Below are 23447 nucleotides of genomic sequence, written 5' to 3' on the forward strand. Positions count from 1 at the left end.
AGGGTGGCTCAAAGAAACTAAAATTCACCTGCTGTCTTACCACCTGTTTTGATCAACATTTGATCACCTGACCATTCTCTATTCTTTTATGATATGTAAATTCTAGCAGGGCAGGGATCCTGTTTGCTTCTATGACCCAAAGCTCTGAACAGGGCCTTGTTGAAGTCTGGCTTGCAGCAAATATTGGTTGAGTGAATGAATGACTGACTGAATGAATGACTATAAAGCATACCTTGAAGGGAGCTAGGTGGTCAGGATGTAGCAGAGAACCACAGCAGTAGAATTGCTTGGGTGTGGCAGACTTGCATCTAAGCTACTAGTGCTCACTGCTGTTGTCTCCTTGGATAAGTCACTTTGCCTCTCTGGGCTAAGTTTCTTTTCCAGCAAAGCAATCTTTGTGGCTAACACTGAGTGCTCACTCTGTGTACTGGTGTTGGCCCTATACATGGATATATATTTCTTATTATAGCTCTATGACGTAGGTTCCTACTCTCTCATTTTATGCAGGAGGAAATGGGTATGGAGAGGTTAAGGGATTGGCACAAAGGCACACAGCCAACAAGTGGAAAGCCGGGCTTGAACTCAGGCATGGGGCCCCTCCCCTGCCTGGGCTGTGGGATTAAGTGACTTCAAAGGCCCCTCCCAGCACCAGTATTGAGTGTCAGAGAAGTGGTGCAAAGAGGCAGGGATGATGATTACTCTACTGGCCGAGTTCAAGAAAGTCAATTGTGGAACAAGGTCCAGCTAATTATGGAGCTCCCAGAGCAAAGTTCTTAACTGGAGGACTTCCTCCTGGAGTGTGGACAGTCGATCGGGCCCTTGCAGAGCATAATTAAAGAGCAGACATTGTCTGCCCTGCCATCAGTGCCCCGTGCCTCAGAGGTGGGACTACCAGGGCTCTTGGTGGGTACCCTTTTGCTTCCAGGGCCTCACTAAGCTGCCACCCACAGGGCAGTGCCCAAGGGTCAGGAGGGCCTCAATAAGAGATAAATCTGATGATTCCTGACCATGAGCAGCCACTGATGCATTTGACGGAGGAGGAAGAATGGGAATCCAGGCTGATGATTAGCTAGGGCTGCAATTAGCAGGGGGCTGTCCTTGCCGCCCTCCTCATCCCCAGCTGAGACCTGTGTTTGGCCTCATGTCCATGGTAACCAAGCCTCCTTTCTGGGTAGGAGGAATGGGCTTCGGTAAACAGAACTATTTGTGTGACTCCTATTACTCATTTGAAGCAATGTCACTCCTTTTTCCACTGTGGTCTGAGTCTCTGAGTCAGAGAGAGCCTACAACAGGGTTCTCTGAATTGATGGCTCACTCCCAGCCACTCTTGACTGACTGCCAATTTAGCAGGGCGTAGCTTACCAACAAATCTTTTTTTTTTTTTTAAAGCCAGACTGATTCATAGAAACTCCTTTAAAACACCAGTGAGAAGAAGCCGCCCAGCACACACCCCAGCTCACCAGCCGAGGAAACTTATAACCTCGGGACGCAGGGCCCTCCCCTCATTGCAGTCACATACCTCCGGTAGAGCGGACCAAGCGGCCAGCAGCTCCTGCCACTCCGGGCACCTCTGTCGCTGGGACCCTCAAGGTAGGACAGCTCCTAACGCTGGGACCAAACTCCTTTTTCTGACCTTGACTTTTGCTTTTTTCTCCTTTGCTGTTTTCCTACAGTTCTCTAAGAATGAAATCCTTGCAACTTGCAGCTAAAAGTGGAGACTGAGATCAATTTTCCATAAAGTAGAGAAAAGTGGATGTTGAGGAGGGGCCGGGGGGAAGGGGGGGGGGTCATCACCAGGACCCAGCTGTAACATGTGATGCCATAATTAGATTCTTGCTCTCAATGTGTAGACGGAGCAGGGACATTGGATATTCTTTATGGAGAAACTGCTGTGTACCTCGGAAGTGACAGTGAACTTGCCACATGCTGTGTCTGACGCCTCCGTTTGGATTCAGATTGCTTCGGGACTTGAATTGTTTCTTTGCTTATTGGTTTGTTGTCCTGTGGGTGGTTGTTTTTGGATGCCAGTGGGCACGTACCTGGCTTACAGTTTGCTGTTGCCGTTGCTTTTACTACCCTTTCGCTTGCCCATTCACTTCTGTGTCAATGGAAGTATTTGTTTCTCCCTTGTGGGCTGGGAAGAGGGGATTGGGTTGTTTAAAAAAAACCGTTAGAGAAAGAGGCAAATGGTATTTCACATAAAACGTGGGAGGGGCTCAGGAGACTGATGTGGATTCCAGGCGCCTTTTCTTCTGGGCAGATGTGGAGGCTGGGGGGAGGCGGGAGGGCAGCTGGATCTGGAGCAGAGGGTGGGGCACGGGGCCTCTGTCTGTTCCTGTAGGAAATTATTGATTGGCTCTCTGCTTTCACCCTAGAGACAGCCGGGTTTCAGTGCTGAGTGCAAAGAGGGCCGATCAGAAAAGATACAAGAATTTTTAAAAAGTGCTCGTGCAATGTTTCTGCGTGGAAGGCGGTGGCTGCCTGGGAGCTGCATCTATCTTCTCACTCTCTCCAAACGCAGTTGTGCAAACGCCAACATGCACGCTGATCACGGAGGGAATCTGGAGACACGAGGGGCGCCTTTTTTCGTTGCTTTTGTTTTTTTTTTTAGGCTAGCATTTTGGTTGAGTGTCTGCAGAGGTGTGGCCCATTTCAACATAGATACTGGTGTTTTCTTTTTTTTTTTTTCCCCCTCGTCAACAAGACGAGCAGCATGGCAGGACTCAGCTTGTCTGATGAAGCGAGGCATTTCCCTCAGAAATGCAGGACGTTGGGAGGAGAAGTTTGAAATGTAATCAGCCAGTGTGTCAAGCAGGCAGAATGCCTGTAAAATTGCCCTGGAGGAACGGTTACGCAGGAGCAAGGATGATTTTCAAGATCCAGGGAACTCCTACGTTAGCTTTAAATGTTTACGCTTTCCAGATCCCATAGATGTGAGCTGGGGAAACCATGATTCAATTGATAATGGTGGTATCTTATGAAGGGAATACAAATCTTAATTTGGTTCTGAGCAGGTTAAAACTAACAAGCAATGCCTAACCCCTGCACTTCTTGGGGTGTAAACCATTGTGACTTCAACCCTTTGTGGTGTCTCGCGTGATACTGCACCTTTACACAGGAGAGGAGGCGCTGCGTGCTCTCCCCTGGAGTTTTGAGGTGCGATTTACAAACTGCTGTTCTGGTTCCTACTTTCTGCTCTGCCTTCCAAAAGCAGTGGGCAAGTCTCTTAGTTGCGGGAGTTTCGCTGGCTTTCAGCCACTAGTCTTTGACAACACTGCAATGTCAGGGTTATTTTTTTTCCACCCTCAGAGGCAGATCAGATTCCACCAGAATCTGAAGAATGGGGTGGGGGCGGAATGCTGTCCGCAGCTGCAGGACCTCCGCACCGCTGCCCTGGCCGGAGGGGCCCCAAGCTTTCTCATTGGATGGGGGCGCTAAACTGCCCTGGGACTTGGCACAAGGCCACGAAGGACCAACCCAGACCGGATCACATCCTGAGAACCGGCCGGGAAGCTATCTGAGGAGAGGGCAGGCCAAGCCCTCTGCAGAGTACAGCAACCACTTCCTGGGCCCTTGTTGGCCTCCCCCGCTTCCCTGCGGGGGCCAGATCAGGCCCGTCCAGCTCCAAGCCTTGTGACTGGGTCTCATGGGGACCCCCTTGTTGGCTTGGCGCTGGTGGCCCTGGGGATTTCAGGTTGTGCTGGGCCACGGGGAGTGCTGCAGAGACTGTGCAGGCGGACACTCAGGAAGGAAGGTGCTTGGCTGCAGCCCCGGCAGAGCCTAGAGTGGGCAAAAACCAGAGGAGAGGGCGCCAATCCCGTCCACCCTTCATCTCATTCACAGAACTCCAAATTCGGGAGTGATCTTGGGGGATGGACTCACCCCTGCTCCTACAATAGGCAGAAGCCTAATTTTTACCCCATATCAGATGGTTGGAACATCTAGCTCCTTAAAATTTTCAGAAGGGAAAGGGCAGTGCCTCATCCCCCTTTGCTGGACAGCTCTAAGCGCTGGAGTTCCTTAAACTGAGTGAAAATCGCGTTCCTAGGACTTCCTGGTCTGGAGGCCCGAAGTGACCCAGCAAGTATCTATTCTGGTTTTGTTGTTGCTCCACCCCATGCTCCGTATCCTGTAAACATCTAATCCTTATTTAATATTTAACAAATGCAATGGATCTTTATTGCATTGTTTTGTCTTATTCTTGGCCTAAGGATCAGAAAGAACATTTCTTGAAGCTTTGAAATGATGCGTGTCATCAACCATGCCCCCGTGATTTGATTCCGAGGAACACGTGAATCCAGTTCCTCCTTTAACTCGCCACAGGCACACCCACAGCTGCCTAATGTAAAAGCTGTGACTGGGTGCACACCAATTGTGTCCTCGCTCGTGGGAGCTGACCCCAGTGGTCTCCAGGTCTGCCTGTGGCCCTGAAATTCCAAGATCCCACCTTCCTTTTTGGAGAACCCCGTTGGGCTCATGCCAACTCCTACTTGATCCATAGCAATTGGCAGAAAAGTGAAATGAGGCTACATGTTGCATCCACATGGGCATCTCACAGAGGATGCCTGGCTGGTAGGCAGCTTGTGGGGCCAGGCAGCTTCCTCTGCTCCACCCACATAGAGATCCCTTAGGCATGGCATTCACACAACTCGCCTTTGGGTAGAGTGGGCACTCGCCTGGCACCTGGGAGAAAAGGAAGAGGCCTGACTAATCGAACACAGAGAGCGCCAGCCGAGGTGAGGAGGGGCAGGCTTGCGGAGCCTCTTAGCACAGTGACAGCAACGAGGAAACACGGGGAATGAAATCAGGCTCAGGGAGACACGGAGCTGATCCTGGGAAAGACCCTCCTGGAGCGTGAGGGCATGGCTGTCAGGTGTGAATGGGAGCCTGTGAGGGACAGGTCAGATCCTAGGAGGGAAGGGAAGGTGTGAGGAGGACATGGGAAAGGCTGGAGGCAGAGTGAGGGGGACACTGTGTTTGGGGAGGATGCAAGGAGACAACCACACACCTAAGGACAGCGGGGAGGTGTTTCTGTTGCTAACTCTTTCCCTTGCTGCTGGAGGACCTCCCATCCTCACGGTTTCAGGACAACTTTAGCTGGAAATTGCTTGTGCCCCAGGAAGGATCTTGTGTTGCTCAGGCCACACGGGCTATTTTCAGCGTTTGCAGTAAATGTTCGTGCCAACAAGGCAGTGGCCTCCCCCGTTGACTCTCTTACTTCAGAAGGTCAGAGCCGTGCTGAGAGCAGAAGGGGCCCTCATCTGCAGCCCTCTTGTCTCCAGTCATCAAAGGCCCCTCCCATGGGGATGGCGGGGTGGCAGGAGAAGAGGAATTGGAAACACCGGGTTTGGGGCGAGCCAGGGCGTTCCTCCTGGTGTCAGGCCCGTAGAGCAAGTTCTCTGTGCTTTGCTGGGGCGGGGCCCAGGACTGAATGTTGGGAGAGGAGTGACTGCAGGGTGGTCCTCCTTGGGGACAGGACAGGAGCTAGCAATGGCCTTTGAAAGCCTTGGTTTTGACGGTTGGCGCTGTTTTGAGGGGCTTCATTCTCTTACTGCCCCAGTGAAAGTGGGAGCGGTAGAGGGGAGAATAGTTCTGGTGGAAATTCTGGAAGTTTTGCCAAACCCTAGGACGAAAAGGAGAGACAGAAATCATGCCAGAGTGGAGGAGCCCCAGCTGGGAAGATGAGTGACAGTGGCTTTGGTTCTGATTGTGTTTCACCTCCAGAGACCCTTCTTGGTCAAGGGGTTGGGCTGAATGACCTCAACGCCTTTGAACCTGAAACAGACGATCTCCCTAAAGCCCAAACCAAAGTCTGCAGCCCACCCAGGGCACTCAGGGCGCCTCCCAGCCATCCAGGGGCTCAGCTTTGCCGCTGAAGCCTGTTGCCGCCATCTACTGTCGGGCCCGCCCAAGCGCCTCCGGGTCCCGGGCCACACCTTGAGTTTCTTCCCAAGCCCTGGTTATATGATCTTGGCAACCTCTCCCTGGAAGGCATTCTGGCTGCCAGAATGCTCCTCCTTTGTCAGCAGCAGGAGGTAACTAAGCTTCCGTCCTCACCCAGGGGACACACACGGCCCGATGGCTGGAGCAGCTGCAGTGTGTGGGCGTGGGCTGGGCTTGGTCCTCTTTAGCTGTGGCCCCGATCCACCCCCTCCCCTGGACACTAGGGAGGACTTGAGGAAATGAGAGAGGGGGGCTGCTTTCCGTGTGAGTGTTTGCAAAAACAATATTCCCACTAAGTATGCCGTTAGCATGATTGTGGGAGCTCAGATTCGGCTAGAGCAGCTTAAAACCCATTTCACAGCCCAGGCCTCTCATTTTACACAGAGCACAATAGTCCTGGCCCTGTGTCAGGCACGGCCCTTCACTCCTCAGAACCTGCTGAGGCCGACAGGTCAGTTAGCAAGTGCTGGAGTCAGGATTTGAACCCAGGACCTGTGCCCTTCATCGTTGTCTCGTGGTGCCTCCGACTAGAGTGGTTAAGTTTTTCCAAAGTCAGCAGTTAGAGGCAGAATTCTTATGAGATTCTTGTTCTTCCTCCCTCTCTTCCTCCCTCCCTCTTCAGCCCCACCCCTAGCTCCTCATCCCTAACCCTGTGAGAGTTCAGCCCCAGATAAATGCTTCTATGTCTGCAGTACCCCCTGCCCCTGACTCATGACAGCTCTCAGCTGTTGGGGTGGGAGGGATGCGGCCCCCTTTCCCCCAGGACCACCCATGGTAAGCATAGTCATCAGCCTGGAGCGTGAAGATCTTTGTTGCATGACTGCGAATGTTCCTCCGGGTCATGGAAGCTGTGACATGACATGCCACCCTGTGACACGCATGCCACTGAGTGAGGGGCCCCCTGCAGCCCTTTCTTCCCACGCCCAACGTGAGCTATCCTCAGGCAGGAGGAAATGGGCCTTCAGGATCCTTTTCGTCCTGTGTTTCCCACGGGGAAATTAATGTGCTCCTTCCACCCCACCCTGCATAAAATCAGCACTGAGCATGGAAAAGCACACTTGATATCAAACAGCAGTAACGGAGGCTGGGGAAGCTCGTCCGAGGTCCCCTCCCCTCCGCCTTTTCCTCCTCCAGGCACATCCTCCATGGCACTCCCACAAGGGAATGTTTCCTTTCTTTGCTCTTTGTGTTCTGTGTCATCCCTTTTGCCAACCCAAATGATCCTCCATGGGAAACAAACACATGGAAAACCAACCAACGGAAGCACACAGCGATCCCATGTGGGGGACCGCAAGGCTTCCACGCCACCCTGCAGGGTCCCCAGGAAGAGGCAACGTGGAGTTTCGGGGGTCACCCCTGGTGCAAGACAGGGACTGACTCACAGAGGTCACATGACCCGGAGCGGCGCCTTTCGTCTCTTCTCCTGCCTGGGAGGAAGCCTCGAGTCTTTGATCAGATGGTGTGAGAAAGCTTTTTTCAAAGTCTGCAGCTGTCCAGAGACAGGGGAGACTGTCCCTGTTGGAAAATCAGCAGCCGATGAAAAGACAAGGGCGTGGCTAGCGGAAGAGCAATCTCAGGGCTGTATTATGACTTGACTGAGGTTTTGGGGTCGAAGATGAGGGCCTCTGGTGAATTCCCTGGGCCAGGAAGTTTTGTTCAACGGCAACCTTTCTAGAAAAAGAGGAGCCATGAGTCTGGTTGGGAGCCTTGTGGGCAGAGCCCAGGTGGAGAGTGGCCATGACCAGAGTGGCAGCTGCACTGTCTGGAGGACTCCCCTGGCTGAGGGTCAGGATAGGCAGTGATTGGAGCACCCGCGATTGGAGGCGTTTACACACAGCTCCATGGTGTAGGCTTCTAGTTCATGAGTTTCATGCATTGGGGAGGAACTTCAAAGTGCCTCTTCAGTCCAGATGTTTTCTAGTTCACAGAGGTAGTTAGGTTAACTCTGCAGACAAGTTAGTGGTATGTAGACATCTAAGATCTTTTCGTTGTATTCACATGTTTCCTCTTGAAAAAGGGGCAGCACATGCATGTATATGTCCTTGTGTATTCAAGCATCCAGGATATCCAGGAAATAGCTTTATGTTTATATAGATATTTACATGGAATCATGTAGCATAAGTTTACATACTCAGTACTCAACACATACTTGTACTCAATACACAGTGGTAGTAGTGCATTAAATAACTTTTAAAAATAATACAGGAATAAAAAATTAGGAAATATTTTTACCTTTTGATTCTGTTTATGAAGACTTTAGTCACTTGACATTGATTTTTTTTCCATATAGAAGAAAATATTGCCTTCTTTCATTGATTTGTTCATTGAACATTATATGTATTTGGTGTTTATATTAGACAAGCTCTTGAACCATTATGTGCTGCCTCCCATTAGCAGGAATTTAGATTGGGAGTGGAGGCAGGACTCAATCCCAGGCCATGCCCCAATATGGGGTGCTCAACTCTGCACTGCAATGTCTGCCCCATCACTGTTTTAATAAAGGGCCAAGTGAAGGCAAGAGCTTAATAGGGAAAAAGGTGACTGCTTAAGACACTTAGAGAAGACAGGATTTGAACTTGCCTGCAAAGAACTTATTAGGTCATAGTGAAGAAAGGGCTTTCATTTTCGGAAATCAAATTCTTTGCATTCCAGGACCCAGTGTGAGGTGTTTGGAGCCTGTTTTCTGGTTTGTATTGGTGGTGACAGGGACCATCGGGAGGCTTTGAACAGAGGAGTGCCTTGGCCAGGTAGCCCAGGTGTGGTAGAGGGGATAGATCAGTAGGGGAGCAGGTGAGTGAGAGGATCACAGCAGCTGCTTGGGGCCAGGCTGGGACCTGAGCTGGACAGTTGCCATCAGAGTGGAAAGTGAGGAATGGATGCAGGAGAAAGGAGGGAGGTAGAATTTGTGACCTGACTGTGGGATATGAGACAGGCCAACTGGGATGACAGGAAAGGAGACAAGAGAATTGGGAAGCTGGCCACTGTTGCTCTTTTCTTCCTGGAGAAGCCTGGGCTGACTCGAGCTTCCTGGGAACTGAGGAACCTGGCTTTAGCAAGCCATCTGGATTCATCTGTGTGCTTCTCAGAGAACCCTCCACCTTGCCTCCCCTCTGGGAGGATCTCACCCCCTCTCAACTGAATCAGGGAACGCTGAGCTCCAGGGGACTCCCTCACTGTTCCTAGGACTCCCAGCCCCTGGTTTACTGAGCTACCAGGCTCTCGCTAATTCTTCAGTGACTCAAGCCCTGGGATTCCCACCACTTCCTCTGCTGGAAGTAGGTTTTTCTAGGGTGTTGCTCCCAGCGATGGTGTCTGAGACCACCTTATGGACCATTCTCCAGACAAGCCCTGTGGGGATTCAGTAAATGCACACAGACTCCATGGGGGAAGATGTTACTAGGTCCCTGGCCTCGCAATCAGGGAGCCAATGCTTGCAAATCTGAACGTGCCCACTGCTCCTTCACAGTCGGTCATGCTCAATATCTCTATGGAATCAGTCCCCACCAGAAACAGAAAGGCACCCAACAGCACCCTCATTACTTCCTCTCTGCTCTGAGCACCCTAACCCAGGGTGGGTGCAAGCAGGAGGCAGGAAACCAATGAAGATTTAAGAGCATGGTGACAACTATAGAAGATGGTTAGCTCTCACCATGTTTTCCTCCCCGACACTGGTCAGTCATTTATAGCTATAATTACTAGTATTCGCAATCCTCAGGGTCATTTCCAACTGACTGCAATAAAGTTTCTGTGAGTAAAGAACCTCATCCACATACAAGATTGAGAGAGGTGGAAAGGCTCTCATTAGAGACAGGAGCATAAAGAAACCATGGCTGTTCCATGGCCCAGGCGATGTGGGAAGAAAAGGAGAAACGTGGTCAGAAACAAAAGATGGCACGCGTGGGAAGGGAACTGGCAGGCTGCCCATTAGGGCAGAAGAAAGAACAGAAAAGGGATAACAGAGGTCTGGGTGTGGCTCCAAGTCTCTAATTCCCATTTCTCCTAACAACCACCCCTCCCTGGAGTGAACATTCATGCCTCAGTTTCCCAGCCAATCCCTGACCACTCCTGTGTCAACAAGCTTGGCTGGGACAGTGTGGCCAAAGGGGTCCTGCCCTGTAAGAACACCATGAATTCCCTAGCTCTGAGGACCTAGACCTGGGCGTCAGAGCTCTACAGCTAATGCCATTGTTACGGGAATTCTAAACAAGCAAGGACTTGCTATGGGACTCCCCAGTGCACCAGGTGCTCTGCACAAACAAGTGTTGCACCGGGGGTGGGGGGGTGGGGGTGGGGTTCAGAATTGCAGTGCTGTCATTCGCTGCCTCCTGGTTTGAGCTGCCCAGTTAGGATGGAGGGCGTGATTTCTATCGTGGAGTACCACCTATACCATTTTAGAGACGCATGAGGGAGGTGTCTGTTATGACTTTAGTGAAATAAATATACCAGTGTATATAGCGGCCAATACTTCAGTGACAGAAATGTTTAAGAAGGGTCTTTTCTCAGTGCCTTTGAATGAGACACAGCGGCAGGGAATGAGGCTGTCTGTAAGCCACACTGCCAAGGATGGGTAGGTGGAGTGCTAAGAGCATGAAATCTGTTTTCTACCCCCATTCCACTCTGCTCTTTGATAGATTCCCACACACACATCCTCTGGGTACCAGGGGTCTCTCACATGGAGATGGGGTGCCTAGCAATGATCCAGCACACAAGCTTCAGATGTCACCTCATTCCCTCTCCAAAAGTGTTGGTTGAGGGCCATGGAAAATCATGGAAGCCCCTCTAAGCTAACGACGGATGATGCTGATAATACCCGACAAATTTGGGGCAGTGGAAAGACGAAGGTACACGTGTTATGTAATAGCTCCAGCTAAACAACTTCTACTCCTGGCTGCAGCCATAAGTGGAGAGAATTGGGTGTTTTGTACAATAAGAACATTTGTTAATCCAAGACATTTTGATGCTTTTCATGGTAGAAAGACACAGTACAATCACAGAATTCTGAAGATGAAAGAGTTGCTTCTTTGCTTGATTTCTCCACCCACTCTTCCAGCCTGCAATAGGTGGGGAATAATGACCAGGTGGGGCTTGGCTTAGATCAGCAGTGAGATCCAGGGGCCAGGCACTCCCATGCCCCAGGGGGTTTCCAATGGAGGGGCCCAGGTGGAGGTGAGGCGGGAGGGGTCCTCCAGGTGGAGACTGTGAGCAGGGGTGAAAGGTAGTCAGGTCGCACTGGAGAGGTTTTCAGAGCAGCCCAAGGAGACAAGGCTGCTGAATCCCCCACAGCCTGCTGGGGAGGGAACTCTGTTTCCTGCCACTCAGGTAAGCGGTCTCCCTTGGTGTGCTGTATTCTGTTCCTGGTTCCTCAACAACTTCCTACCATTAGGAGGAAAAGGTTTGTAAATGAGAAGCAAAGGGAACAAGAAAGTCCCTAGAAGTGCCCAAGGAGGATTCCGCCCAAGTACTGATTCCATAATACTGTTCCCTGTGGGCAGGCTCTTTCTTTCTTTCCCCAGGAGGGGCAAGGAGTGGGAATGGAGTGAAGTGAAGGTTTGGGGTCTCAGGAGGATGGGCTGAGAGGAGTGCATTTCTCCTGGTCATTCTCTAGAGTGTGTTCCTAGTCATTTCTCCACTCAAGGGAGAAGCATTAGACAAAATGACAATTTCTAAGAGGACCAAAGTGATGTTATGTGCACCACCTTGTGAGCCAGACAGCAGGTGTTTTCGCCTAGTATTTCATGCAGGGAAATGTGGTGACTAGGTGGGAGCAGCTACCTGGATTTGTGGATGAAAAATATTAATAATAATTTTGACCAGCCCCATTATTAGTACCTGCCATGTGCCAGATACTGAGCTAAGTGCTCTCCATATGTGATCTAATTCAATGCTTGCACTTCCCCTACACTTGGCATTGCAACCTCCAATTTATAGAGGAAACAGATGAGGTCAAATAATATGATTATTATTATTATTATTATTTTGGACAGGCAGAGTTGACAGTGAGAGAGAGAGACAGAGAGAAAGGTCTTCCTTTGCCATTGGTTCACCCTCCAATGGCTGCCGCAGCCAGCGTGCTGCGGCTGGCGCACTGCGCTGATCCGATGGCAGGAGCCAGGTACTTATCCTGGTCTCCCATGGAGTGCAGGGCCCAAGTACTTGGGCCATCCTCCACTGCACTCCCTGGCCACAGCAGAGAGCTGGCCTGGAAGAGGGGCAACCGGGACAGAATCTGGCGCCCGGACCGGGACTAGAACCCGGTGTGCTGGCGCTGCAAGGTGGAGGATTAGCCTAGTGAGCCGCGGCGCCAGCCAAATAATATGTTTATAACTCAGCTTGGGTCTGGTCCATAGACCTCTTCTCACTTTTGTCAAACTCAAGCAAAGAATTGTGGAGGTGTGCAGGCACCCGAGAGAAGCAAAAATGAATTTGAATGTGTGGGGAAATTATTAATAGCAGGCATGAAAGCTCCAAACTCTTCCCCCAAGGCAGTAGGATAAACTTCATAATTTTTGTCATTCATGGTTACACTGCACACATGCCTTAAAAATAGCCTGGGTTGAGGAATGTGCCCAGATAGGGAAGGGCTTGTGGGAGAGGGTCATGGTGGATGGTGGAAGCCACTGTCTGCCTCTCATCTCTTGCTGTAAGAGCAAGGCATGCTGGTGTATGTTAGATCATTCTAGATTTTGAGTGCCTGGTGGGGAAAGCAAGAGGAGATAAAAGGCACCTGAAGTGTTAGAACGATGGTATCAGTGCTCTCTAATAATACCCGGTGTGGCATGAAAGTGGCTCAACTGCGCTCAAAGCATCAATTAAATTAGGTGGCGTGAGAGAGAGGAGGGGGCCAATGGCAGGCTGATTCCTGCTGCCTCCTCCCCGCAAGGGTGAGGTCATCCACACATCCACCTGCCTGGGGTATGAGTAACCTCCAGTTCTGTCATTTTGATGTCCTTTTCAGCTGCCCTGCATTGTAACTGTCTTGGCTATGACCAAGCACTCCTTCTGCAGCCCACATCAATCCAAAGAGCCTCCCCGATGTGCATCCTTCACCTTTCCTTTGTTTTCCGCATTTCATGATGGGAAGGTTCCCCAACTCTGCTAAGATGATGGAGAAAGCCTTTTGTTTACTCATGCACATTTTCAGTCTGTCCTAATTCTCAGTCTCCCAGCCACATGTCAGCCTCTGCCTGTCTTCTGTATCAGGTCCTGAAGGATTGGCATTTGTGCCAACATCATGCACAAGTAGAAGGCACATTTGATGGGACGTCAAGCTGCACACTCCCAGAGATCCCAGAACTGTCACCCTGAGCTGTGGTGTTCGTGACCCTTGCCCCAGATGGAGAGCAGCTTCCCTACCCCGAGGCACCCACAGCCAAAGCCTGGGGTGCAATAATAGTAGTCTGCAATGTTCCATCAGTAGTGATCAGACCATTAAACTGTAATTAGGTTGTTATAATTATTGAATACCAAACAGCATTATAATAATAAAAGTTGTGTCTCACATTTTATATCACACCTGGGATCAAATTAGTAGCCTGTTCAGTGTATAGGCATTGAGTAATAACTGTTATTCTGCAAAAGCATTCACTGCTATTAAAATTGCTGGCTGAGCAGTTGGATGGAAGGAGCCTGGGCGCTTCCCAAGTGGAAAATGGAAATTTCTCTGACATTGTTTCACAGAAACCTGGAAATTACAAAAACCTTAAAAAAAAAAACCCAAAGCCCTGCTTTTGGACTCTGAAACACAAATAACACATCAATAATTGCCATAAAATGTAACAGGCTGTATTAAAGAAATAAATATGTAACCACCTGAGAAGAAACAGAATTGTAATTACATTGAGGTGTATGTAAATAGATGAATAGGCACGCAGGCTAACTGGGAATGAGGTGAACAAGGTGTTTTCCAGACTAAATGATGGCATTGTGATACTTTTGATACAATGTGATACATTGTGATTACTTTTCTTGTAACTGGCTCATTTTAGCAAGGAGCTCACACTTGGGGGAGAGCAGAATTGTCTTAGTGCATAGCAGTAACCATTTGTGTCCCTTTCTGTTTTCTTTGCAGGAACTTTCTCCACCCACAAGTTACCAAACCAGCCACAATGTTGGTGTTACTGGCTGCCATCTTTGTGGTCCACATTGCCACCTGTGTGATGCTGTTTGTTTCCACCATCGCCAATGTGAGTCCTGTTCTCCTCGTTCATGCACTGAGAAATTAGCTATTTACAGAAGGAGCTACTAAAGATGTTTAAGCCATAATCCTTGCCCTTTGTGAGCTTCTAGCTTAGTTGTGGGAAAACATACACACGTACACTCACACACTCGTACTTCCAGCAATGGAATAACGCAGAGATCGAGGCAAGTGCTCATGGGAGGGGTCACACTAGGGGCTGTGGGTGTGTGGAGACTGCTGGATACAGTGAGCTGCTTCAGTATCTGGAGAAGGAACAGTAGACAGAGGGAGTCCCCTCAGGGAAGGCTGGGTGGAGGGAGAACAGAGGTGCATTCCAGCTAGGAGGGCAAGCAAAGGTGCACGTGTTGGAAGGACAAGCTCTATTCAGGGACAAGGACACCCATGAGGCTGGTGCAGAAAGCCCGACAGATGGGAGTGAAGGGGGAGAGGCTTTGGTTGCCAGACCTACGAATTCAAGTTCTGAGCACAGAGTAGAATGTGATGGGGGGATTTTGCCACTGAACTCACTAACTCAAATGAAACAACAAAAATATCCCATAGAGATGGCCACAGGTGTTTCTGTCTGAACCTTGGGCTGTCCTGACCTCTAGTGGTGGTTTATAATGCTCAATTTGCTTTTCTTGCAAATTTTCAAGACAGCACCTTGGGCTTAAAAAACCAAGGCCCCCAATTACTATGCGGGCAAATGATGGTTCCTGATTCTGTTTCGGTCCCTGTTACGGTTACAACATAAGTGGGTTTCAAGTTCAGGGAGAAGAGCTTAGCAAACATGGGCGGGTGTGATCATAACCAAGGCTAATCTAAGCATAGCTGTGATAAGATGCAACCCATTCCCGTGGGGCCTCCTCTGGATTTTGTAATTCCACCCTTCTGTTTGCCAACCCTGTGTGTCTCTGGATAACAAGCCTGATAAACTTCTTCAAAGTCTGTTAGTGGATGGCAAAGTACCGCCCATCTGGGAATTATCAGCCCCTAATATAGGGCTTGGCGCAGGGCTGTGTGATGAGCGAGGAACGGGTAATTGCTCGTCGCTGCCTCTGCGTTCTGTGTGTACAAGCACGTGCATGCTGTAGACAGCACCAGAGGAGGAATTGCTTAGGCTGGGCAGGAAGGGATGCCAGCTCCACGGTGAGCCCGGGGCAATGCATCGTGGTCACTCTTCCACATTCAGCTGCCACCATGGGAAAGCTCTTGCTGCACTGTTTTATTCTGAAATTACTTTGCCTGCTGTGCCAGTCGAAGCCTGACCCTTCTGTTCCCAGGAAAGCAGCTTACTGACCGGACTCATTATTATTTTCCTGGTAGCCCTCATGGTTCTGTTGTTCCAGTTGGACATTTTCCCTTGACCTTTTTTTTTTTTTCTTGTTAGCCATGACCTTAACTGAAATAATCTTGATGGGGTATACAAGGACTTTTCAAAAAGCTATGGAAAATGTGTATTATGAAAGCACTGTGCATGCATTTTTTGTCCCCATATACAAGTCTGTTTCAATTATACTTTCCATACATTTTTTGAAGCACCCTCATGTGAATTGTTCATCCTTAAAACCAATTTTCTCATGCAGAGTTTCTGTTTCTTGGAACCTTAGAATTTTAAACCACTATGGGTGAATTACTTCCTGGTGTGTGTGTGTGTGTGTGTGTGTGTGTAAGACATGAGGAATGTGAAGTCCAAAGAAGTTAGGGGATTTAATTTTTTTCTTACTCTCACATTCTCTTATCTCTTGGGACCTTAGTTATTAAGACTTAGTAAGCTGGCTGTTTCTTTTTTTCCTTTTATAACGCTGAGTCTGTTTTAAATCTATGCTTTGCTTCTTTCCAATTCTAGGTCTGGGTGGTTTCAGACTCTATTAACGCATCTGTAGGTCTTTGGAGAAATTGCACCAGTGGGGACTGCAGTGGAGGCCTGTCATACGGCCATGAAGGTATGTACAAAGACAGCAGTGCAAGGCTGACCTTGGTGTGGTGGGGGAAGCGCCTCCATTCTTGGAGTTGTCTGATGCCCTTGCTCTCCTCCCCCTGTGTCTGCAGATGCCCTCAAGGCAGTGCAAGCCTTTATGATCCTCTCCATCATCTTCTCCGTCATCTCGCTCATCATCTTCGTGTTCCAGCTCTTCACCATGGAGAAGGGAAATCGGTTCTTCCTGTCAGGGGCCACCATGCTGGTGTGCTGTGAGTATCTCAGGGAGGCCGGCTCCAGTGTGCAGAGCGGAGGCTGCTGAGTCAGTCTTACCTTGGGAGCTCCTAGTGACAGGCGTGGATGAGCACACGGCTTAGGGATACTGCCTTGTGCAGTTCTCTCCTCTGATTGGTCTCTTGTGGAGAATCTTGGATCGCTGCCTGGACAAAGAAGCCTCACCTGCTTCGTTGTTTAAGGCTAGCGCTCCTGTGCAGCTGCCAGGTGGCCGGGCCCATCAGTAGCGGTTGTACATATGAAGTTGAAGAAGGCAGGAAGGTGGGAGTCCTCTTGAAGACAAAAGCATAGCCACAATGCCCACGACTATTTCACTTTGCATTCTCCTGCCATTCCCCACCCTGTCCACCCAGTTTGGGGGAAGCCCATATTCTTTTGCACCCCTGCATACCCTGCCTAGATATGCTGAGGTCCAGATAAGGAAGTGGGGTGTCAAACGTGATGTTTTGTGTTTTATGCCACACCTGCAGCCACACAAACCAGCTCAGATATGAGAGCTCTGCCATCTCCAGTTTATCTCCAGGACCCCAAGCTTGGTCCAGGGCAAAGCAACAGGATTCCTGTTTGGGATAATCAGAGTTTATTATCCCATTACCAGTGAGAGAAATGGGATTTTTTTTTAAACAATTATAAAAATCTTTCCTTGACTTTGATGTTAAACTGGAATAAATTTAATACAATTAAAACCCAATAACATGTTTCTCCCACCGCTGCAGGGCTGTGCGTGTTGATTGGAGCCTCCATCTACACTCACCGTTACGCCAATGGCGATAGCAACACTTTTGACCGAAGTCACCATGGCTATTCCTTCATCCTGGCCTGGATCTGCTTCTGCTTCTCCTTCGTCGTTGGCGTTCTCTATCTGGTCCTGAGAAAGAAATAAGCCTGAACAAGTGTATGGGGACCTGGGGGGTGGGGAGGAGGAAGCAGTCGAATCTGGGAGGGAAGCGGAAGTTGTGCAGGAAAAACAGTGGGGAGGGGGGCGGGGGAGGGGGAAGGAAGGGTGGGAGAGGCCCAAACCCAAACTGTGGCTGGGGAGATTCTCTACTGTCAAGCCCCTGCCCTTGGGAGAGTGTTGTTGGCTAGTACATTGACGCAGGCCAGAGAGCCTCCCTCCGGCCACCAGACTCGGCCTCAGCAGTTGTTAGTTAACACATACCACCTGGGGCCCCATCAGCTGCCACCCCTCTGGCTCCAGTTCCAACGGTGCATTGTGGGTCATGCGCTGAGGTCCTGCAGGCCTTCTGCACCAAGTTCAAATAGCGGTACAAGTTCTGGCAAGAGCAGATCTTGTCTTTGTGCTGAGTACATGAGGCTTGGATGCCATCCCACCCTTCTGATCCAAAGCAAAACATCACGTTCCAGTCTGCAGTGATGGGAAGGCCAAAGAAGGCCTTTGGCCAGAGAACCATTGTCTTTTTCTAGAACAGATATTTAGCTCTGTGGAAATCAGTGGCATTTGTGACAAAATGGGAGGAAGAGAGGTAATTTATAAGGCCAAGTTGGTGGGTTAGCTAAACCAAGACAAAGAACTTTTCACCATGGAAGGCCTGGCGATGGTCAGAGCCCAGACCAGACCTCACACAGCTGTCCTTTGTGGACATCTCTTGCCGTGAACTTTCCAAGGCCTCTTGCTTAAAGCCAAGGCAGCTCTTCTGGAGTTTCTTAAGCCACTAGCAACCAATTCAGTGGTGAAGGCACCATATACACTATGGGACCAAAGGAAAATCTTGCCACAGTGCTCTGTTAGGGTTATGTTTTTAGGATTCCCCTGAGTGCAGTCAATGTCTCTTGTAAGTTTATAATGGAAGAGAGGTGGACACAGCCCCTTGTAACATGATTCTATTACCCTTCCTCTAAATTATGAACTCCTGAGCTCATTCGATCTAATTATGCATATTGAGAATCAACTTCTGGGCTCAGTGGCAGCCCTCGCTTTGACACAGGCTAAAAGCGTTCACCTCTCAAACTCCCATCCTGTTTCACAGGTGAGACATTGCAATTCGGGAAGTTGATTAAAAACACAGAAACCAAAACCAAACAACCGGTCCTTGGGTGAAAGGTGCTATATAATTGTGAAGTATTAATCATAGGCTATTTCAGTCATGATAAGAACAGAGTGCCTGCCCCCAGGAAAATGAGAAAATCCCATGAGACAATTAAAAAATGCAGGTGATGGGCAGATATTTTCTTTTTCTTCTTAAGGCAAAAACTCTTGTGGTCCCCAGTCAGATGGGCCCGCAGGAGCATTCTATATAGAAGTAGTATGTCATTCCTAGTTAGGCAGGCATTTTAAGTCATCTCAGATTCTACCTAAAGGGTCTTTTGAGGAAGACATTTTCTTTACCATCCCAAGAAGATCTACTGCAGGGAGAATCTGAGACATCTTGCTTACTTACCTTCCTCTGGCTTCCTCCTTATATGCCTCTTATGTATTTTTCTCTTTTTGGGAAGTTGTTATACCATAGTTGCTGGTATTTATGTAAAGGGACTATTACTAAGTATATTTCTCTATGTTTATTCTGTTTATGGGAATGTCTAGGGAAGGTCACCCAACTACTTGGGCTAAGGTAGAGAGATTGGCCAGCAAAAACTGTGGAAGATGAACTTTATAATTATGATTTAATCATCACATGATTATAGAACCCTGTCTTATGTGCAGAAGCATATTTAGATATCAGAAATATCCAAAAAAGAGAGTTGCATTTTGTTAAAAAGTTGAACTATGACTGGAGCGAACCATATATTCCCGTGTCTTTTACTGGTTTTTCTGTGACATTTATGTGTCATGTAATTGCATTACATTGGTGGGGTATTCTAGTACTGTATTTGGCTTCTTCATTAATAGATTATTTCTTATACTATAATTGTAAATATTTTGATACAAATGTTTATAACTCTAGGAATATAAAAATAGATTCTGATTCCCTTCATGGTGTGTGTGTGTGTGTGTTTTGTTTTTTTTTTTTTTTTTAGAAAAATGTGTAAAAATATGGATAATAGCAATATTTATCCCTCAATAAGTTTCCTTTCAGTTAGTTTGATTTGAACAACTTGGCATTTATTTGAGACATTAAGCTACCATCTTAAGATACCTTAGGCATTTCTGCAATAACTGTTATTCAGTTATACTCAGTAATTACACAACTAAGACAAAAAAAGGAACTTCATAAGTTAATCCACTAGAGAGGTTTATGATCTTAAATCAGAATGTCGTATGATATTAAGAAATGGGATACTTGTGAAGTTTCTTTGCGATAGCCAGTTCCTCTAATGTGTCTTCAAAACAGAGTGATTCACAAAGGTATGCATCACACACATTTGCAGGAGCCCATTCATTCATGAACCATGGCATCCCTGAGAGGGATCGATGAGTGAAGAAATGCTTGAGTGCTTTCTGTGGGCAATAAGACTGGCAGCAGCAGTGGAAGAGCAGGCTAGAGACTGTGTATCTCAGGGTCAAGTCAACATGCTAAGAATGGAGTCATTGTGAGTAGGCCATCTTCCAGTCCCCAATGGCCTTGGATAAAATGGCTGCACAGAGTAATGGACCAAACAGGAAAATGAAACTTCAGCATATTTTAAATCAACGCATCAAATTGCATTGATTCTTGATGGTTCTAGGGGGCCTAAATAATGTCTTAAATTGCTTGTAGGATACTAACATGAGAGTTCTACTTCCTTCTCTTTGCTCTCGTGGGGCACTTTGCCTCCTGTCATATATGCAGTCATGGATCAAACCTTCTGAGCATCCCACCATGCCTTTCCCAGGGAGGTGTTTAGTCAGGATCTCCAACAAAGTCCCAGTGCCAGCCAGGGTGTATTCTCCTGCCAATATGTTAATGACCCCTCTCAAAGCCCTGGTGACTAGGACTGGTGTTATATCCCCATCTGACATGCTGGTATCCCATGAGTGCTAGTTCATGTCCTACTGCTCCACTTCTGATGTAGCTCCCTGCTAGTGGCCTGAGAAAATCAGTGGAAGATGGCTTAAGTGCTTGGACCCCTGCACCCGCGTGGGAGTTCTGGATGAAGCTCTGGGTTCCTGGTTTCAGCTTGGCCTGGCCCTGGTAGTTGCGGCATTTGGAGAATGAGCAGTGGGCAGATCTCTTTCCCCTCTCTAAGTCTCTCCCTTTCTCTCTGTAACTGCCTTTTAAATAAATAAATAAATTTTACAAAAAAAAAAAAAAAAAAACAACCCCAAACCCTGGTGACTTGTCGCTCCCCCTCTTTGCGGAGGAACGACACTAAACCCTGCCTAGGCTTCATATCCGAGTCACGGCACCATTATGTCGCTCCCCGTCTTCGTGGAGGAACGACACAGGACCCTGCGCTGTTCTTTTGTCTGCTCGGCCCTTCCCGGGTTTGCTGCTGGTCCTTCCCAGGTTGGCTACCGACCCTTCCACCTCCATGGAAGGGCGGTTCCCCCTGCCACTTTCCCCACTTCCGCGGGGGAGCGGCACACCACCGGCCGGCTCTCTCGGGGGCTGCACAGGTGTTCCTTCAGATAGATGTTCCTGGTGCATGTTGTCTCTCTCCTCCTTTATAGTCCTCTTCCACCAATCCCAACTCTGCTACCCACACGCCGAGTACGCTGCTCTCCTCCAATCAGGAGCAGGTCCTACAGTTTATTGGTTGAACTGGAGGCAGCTGTGTAGAAGCTGTTTCCTCCTCTCCCAGCGCCATATTGTGGGAGAGCAGATGCATAGAATAAGTCTTAATTCCAGTAACTTAGTCTAGTCTGAGTTGCTCCCAGTTGCTCCCCACAGTGACTGAGGATGTATTAGTGTTCTCCAGAGAAATGGAGCCAATGGGATGTGTACATACTGAAAGAGATTTAATTAAGGAATTGGCTCATGTGATGATGGAGGTGGCATAGCCAGAATCTGCTGCTGGAGGGCTCGAAATTTTGGAGTAGAGTCAAGACAGGAGTGACTAATTCACAGTGTAGAAACACAGCTCCCAGAGAACATGGCAGGTAGGGAAGGATGGATGCTGACTGGGGAGCTTCAGGAAAGGAGGTTTCGAAGTCCCACCTGGCATTATTGCTGTAAGGGAGATACGTGGATCCCACTTCCGGGCTGGGGTGGGGGTGGCCATTAAGACATGCATGGTTATACTACTGGGTGCTGGTGCTGTACCTTTATGCGAGTGGGATAGGAGATGAGTCAGATGTGTTTCCTGTCTTCTTCTAGCTTAGTTTTGGGGAGGTTCTGTAGGGGAATAAAGGACACAAGAGCACACTGCCTTGGCGTTGGGAGAGACAGATTTTTAGGTCTTCAGCTCTTCTGCATGACCCTATCCCACCCCATGAGCCATTAGCTGATGGCTCCTCCATATTCAGCCTCTACTGCATCTCTTTCTTGCCAACCTTTCCTTGGCCCAAATTCCACTCCTTTGTTCCAAGCCCTCATTGTCTTCCATCAACTGCAAGTAAGAAACCTTCCAACAGTCTCTCTGCCTTCAAGCGCAGCCTCCCCAACTCATACTTTTAGGCTGATGTCAGGATGGACACTGAGGGATGCTTCTGTCGCTGTGCCGGCTGAGAGGGCCAGAAAGCTGGTGTGAGATGGCAATGTGTGTATTCTTACGATAGTTTCATAGTTGGTCTTCTGGTGGATTGTTGCTCTATGAGAGCCCATAAAGTGAGCCCCAATTCAAAAGTGAGTGTCCACATGTGGTAAATGGGGGACTTCATTATACATCAAACAAAGGGGGAGAGGCAGGAGACATGCGAGGAAGAACATAATATTGAGCTCTTGACATCTAGGAATAAGTTGACTGCAAAAGCTGGTTGTTTGGAACATAGGGCATGTCTGTTCACAGGGACAATTCAGACCTATTTTACTCATGGTATGTGTGAAAAAGACTTTTGTGACCTAGCTTAGCAACATAGTAGTAATGGAACTGATTTTCCACACACACACACACACACACACACATACACACCCAAGAGTTCAAATTCTGGAACCTGGAGTTCTCTGTGGTCCCCTCAGGCCCTTCACAGGAAGAAGAGTGCATGGGACTGAGGGTGGGGTGACCGTCAGTGTGGGTCTTGACTAGGAAGACCTGGTTGCTGTGGGGCAAGGCAATGGCTTTTCCCTGTCGTGTTCATAATTTGCCACTGCATGTGGAAGAACGTGGTGTCCAGCATGACTCTGTGTGGCTGTGCCTGTCTAGAAACAGGATTTTGTGAATTGGGTACTCTTAAACTGGGTTTTTCTCCTGAAATCTTGTGGTCCCAAATCAATCTTCATTCTCCCACTTGTATTAGCATACCAATGGCTTAACTTCAGTTTACCTAGGAGCCCCAAATGAGTCCTTAGTAATTTTCAGGCTTGGAGGAATTATGATTGAATTTGATCTATTTTTAATTTGATCTTACAAAATGTGTATACAGAGCAAATATGTATTTATAATTTTTAAAGAAGAATCAAATTTAAAACTGTTTCCAGAGGGTACAGCTCTGTAGTAGTTCTTGAGGAACAAGGTGTTATAAAAATCAAGTCAGAATTCTAGTACTGGGTTTGTGAGAGAAAATAGATTACACTAATTGATCTGACATTTAGTCACCTTGTTTTTTTTTAAATAAAACATTAAAACTCTTCTGGCAGTAATATTTAAATTCAGATTTCTTTCCATAAGCCAAGGCACGACATTCACTCTAACACGGCATACTGGAACTGATTACTAATTCCTCCCCAGAGTCATTAAAATTCTTTACTTCTCATTGTATTTAATAATTGTCAGAGCCCCTGGAAGGACAGATAAAAGATACATGCAGACAATTATTAATCGTTCAATTTAAGTTCCTTTCAGCCCCTCCCCCTGCCCTGGACCTTACCCTGTCCCCCCTCCCCCATTCCCTAGAACTGCACTCCCTGATGCAGGATGAGGAGCAATGCCTCTTCTTTCTGTGGTTAACACCTGCCGCACCATTTTTTTAAAGGACTTATTTATTTATTTGAATGTCAGAGTTACACACAGAGAGAAGGAAAGGCAGAGAGAGAGAGAGAGAGAGAGAAAGGTCTTCCTTTACCATTGGTTCACCCTCCAATGGCCGCCGCAGTGGCCGGCGCTTCGCATTGATCCGAAGCCAGGAGCCAGGTGCCT

The 23447-nt window shown here is 48.4% G+C and overlaps 1 protein-coding gene across 1 annotated transcript; it reads left to right on the plus strand.

Moving 5' to 3' along the window:
• The first annotated feature begins 1454 nt into the window (after positions 1–1454).
• EMP1 (epithelial membrane protein 1) lies at positions 1455–19267 on the plus strand. The gene is given in 5 exon segments (NM_001082357.1): positions 1455–1590; positions 14012–14126; positions 15969–16065; positions 16172–16312; positions 17051–19267. Coding segments are annotated over 4 exon segments (483 nt in total). The 5' UTR covers positions 1455–1590; positions 14012–14048; the 3' UTR covers positions 17218–19267.
• The last annotated feature ends 4180 nt before the right edge of the window (positions 19268–23447 follow it).

Source organism: Oryctolagus cuniculus, chromosome 9, assembly GCF_051225735.1.
Source record: "Oryctolagus cuniculus isolate XC-2025 breed Fujian yellow rabbit chromosome 9, ASM5122573v1, whole genome shotgun sequence".
Taxonomy (NCBI): Eukaryota; Metazoa; Chordata; class Mammalia; order Lagomorpha; family Leporidae; genus Oryctolagus; species Oryctolagus cuniculus.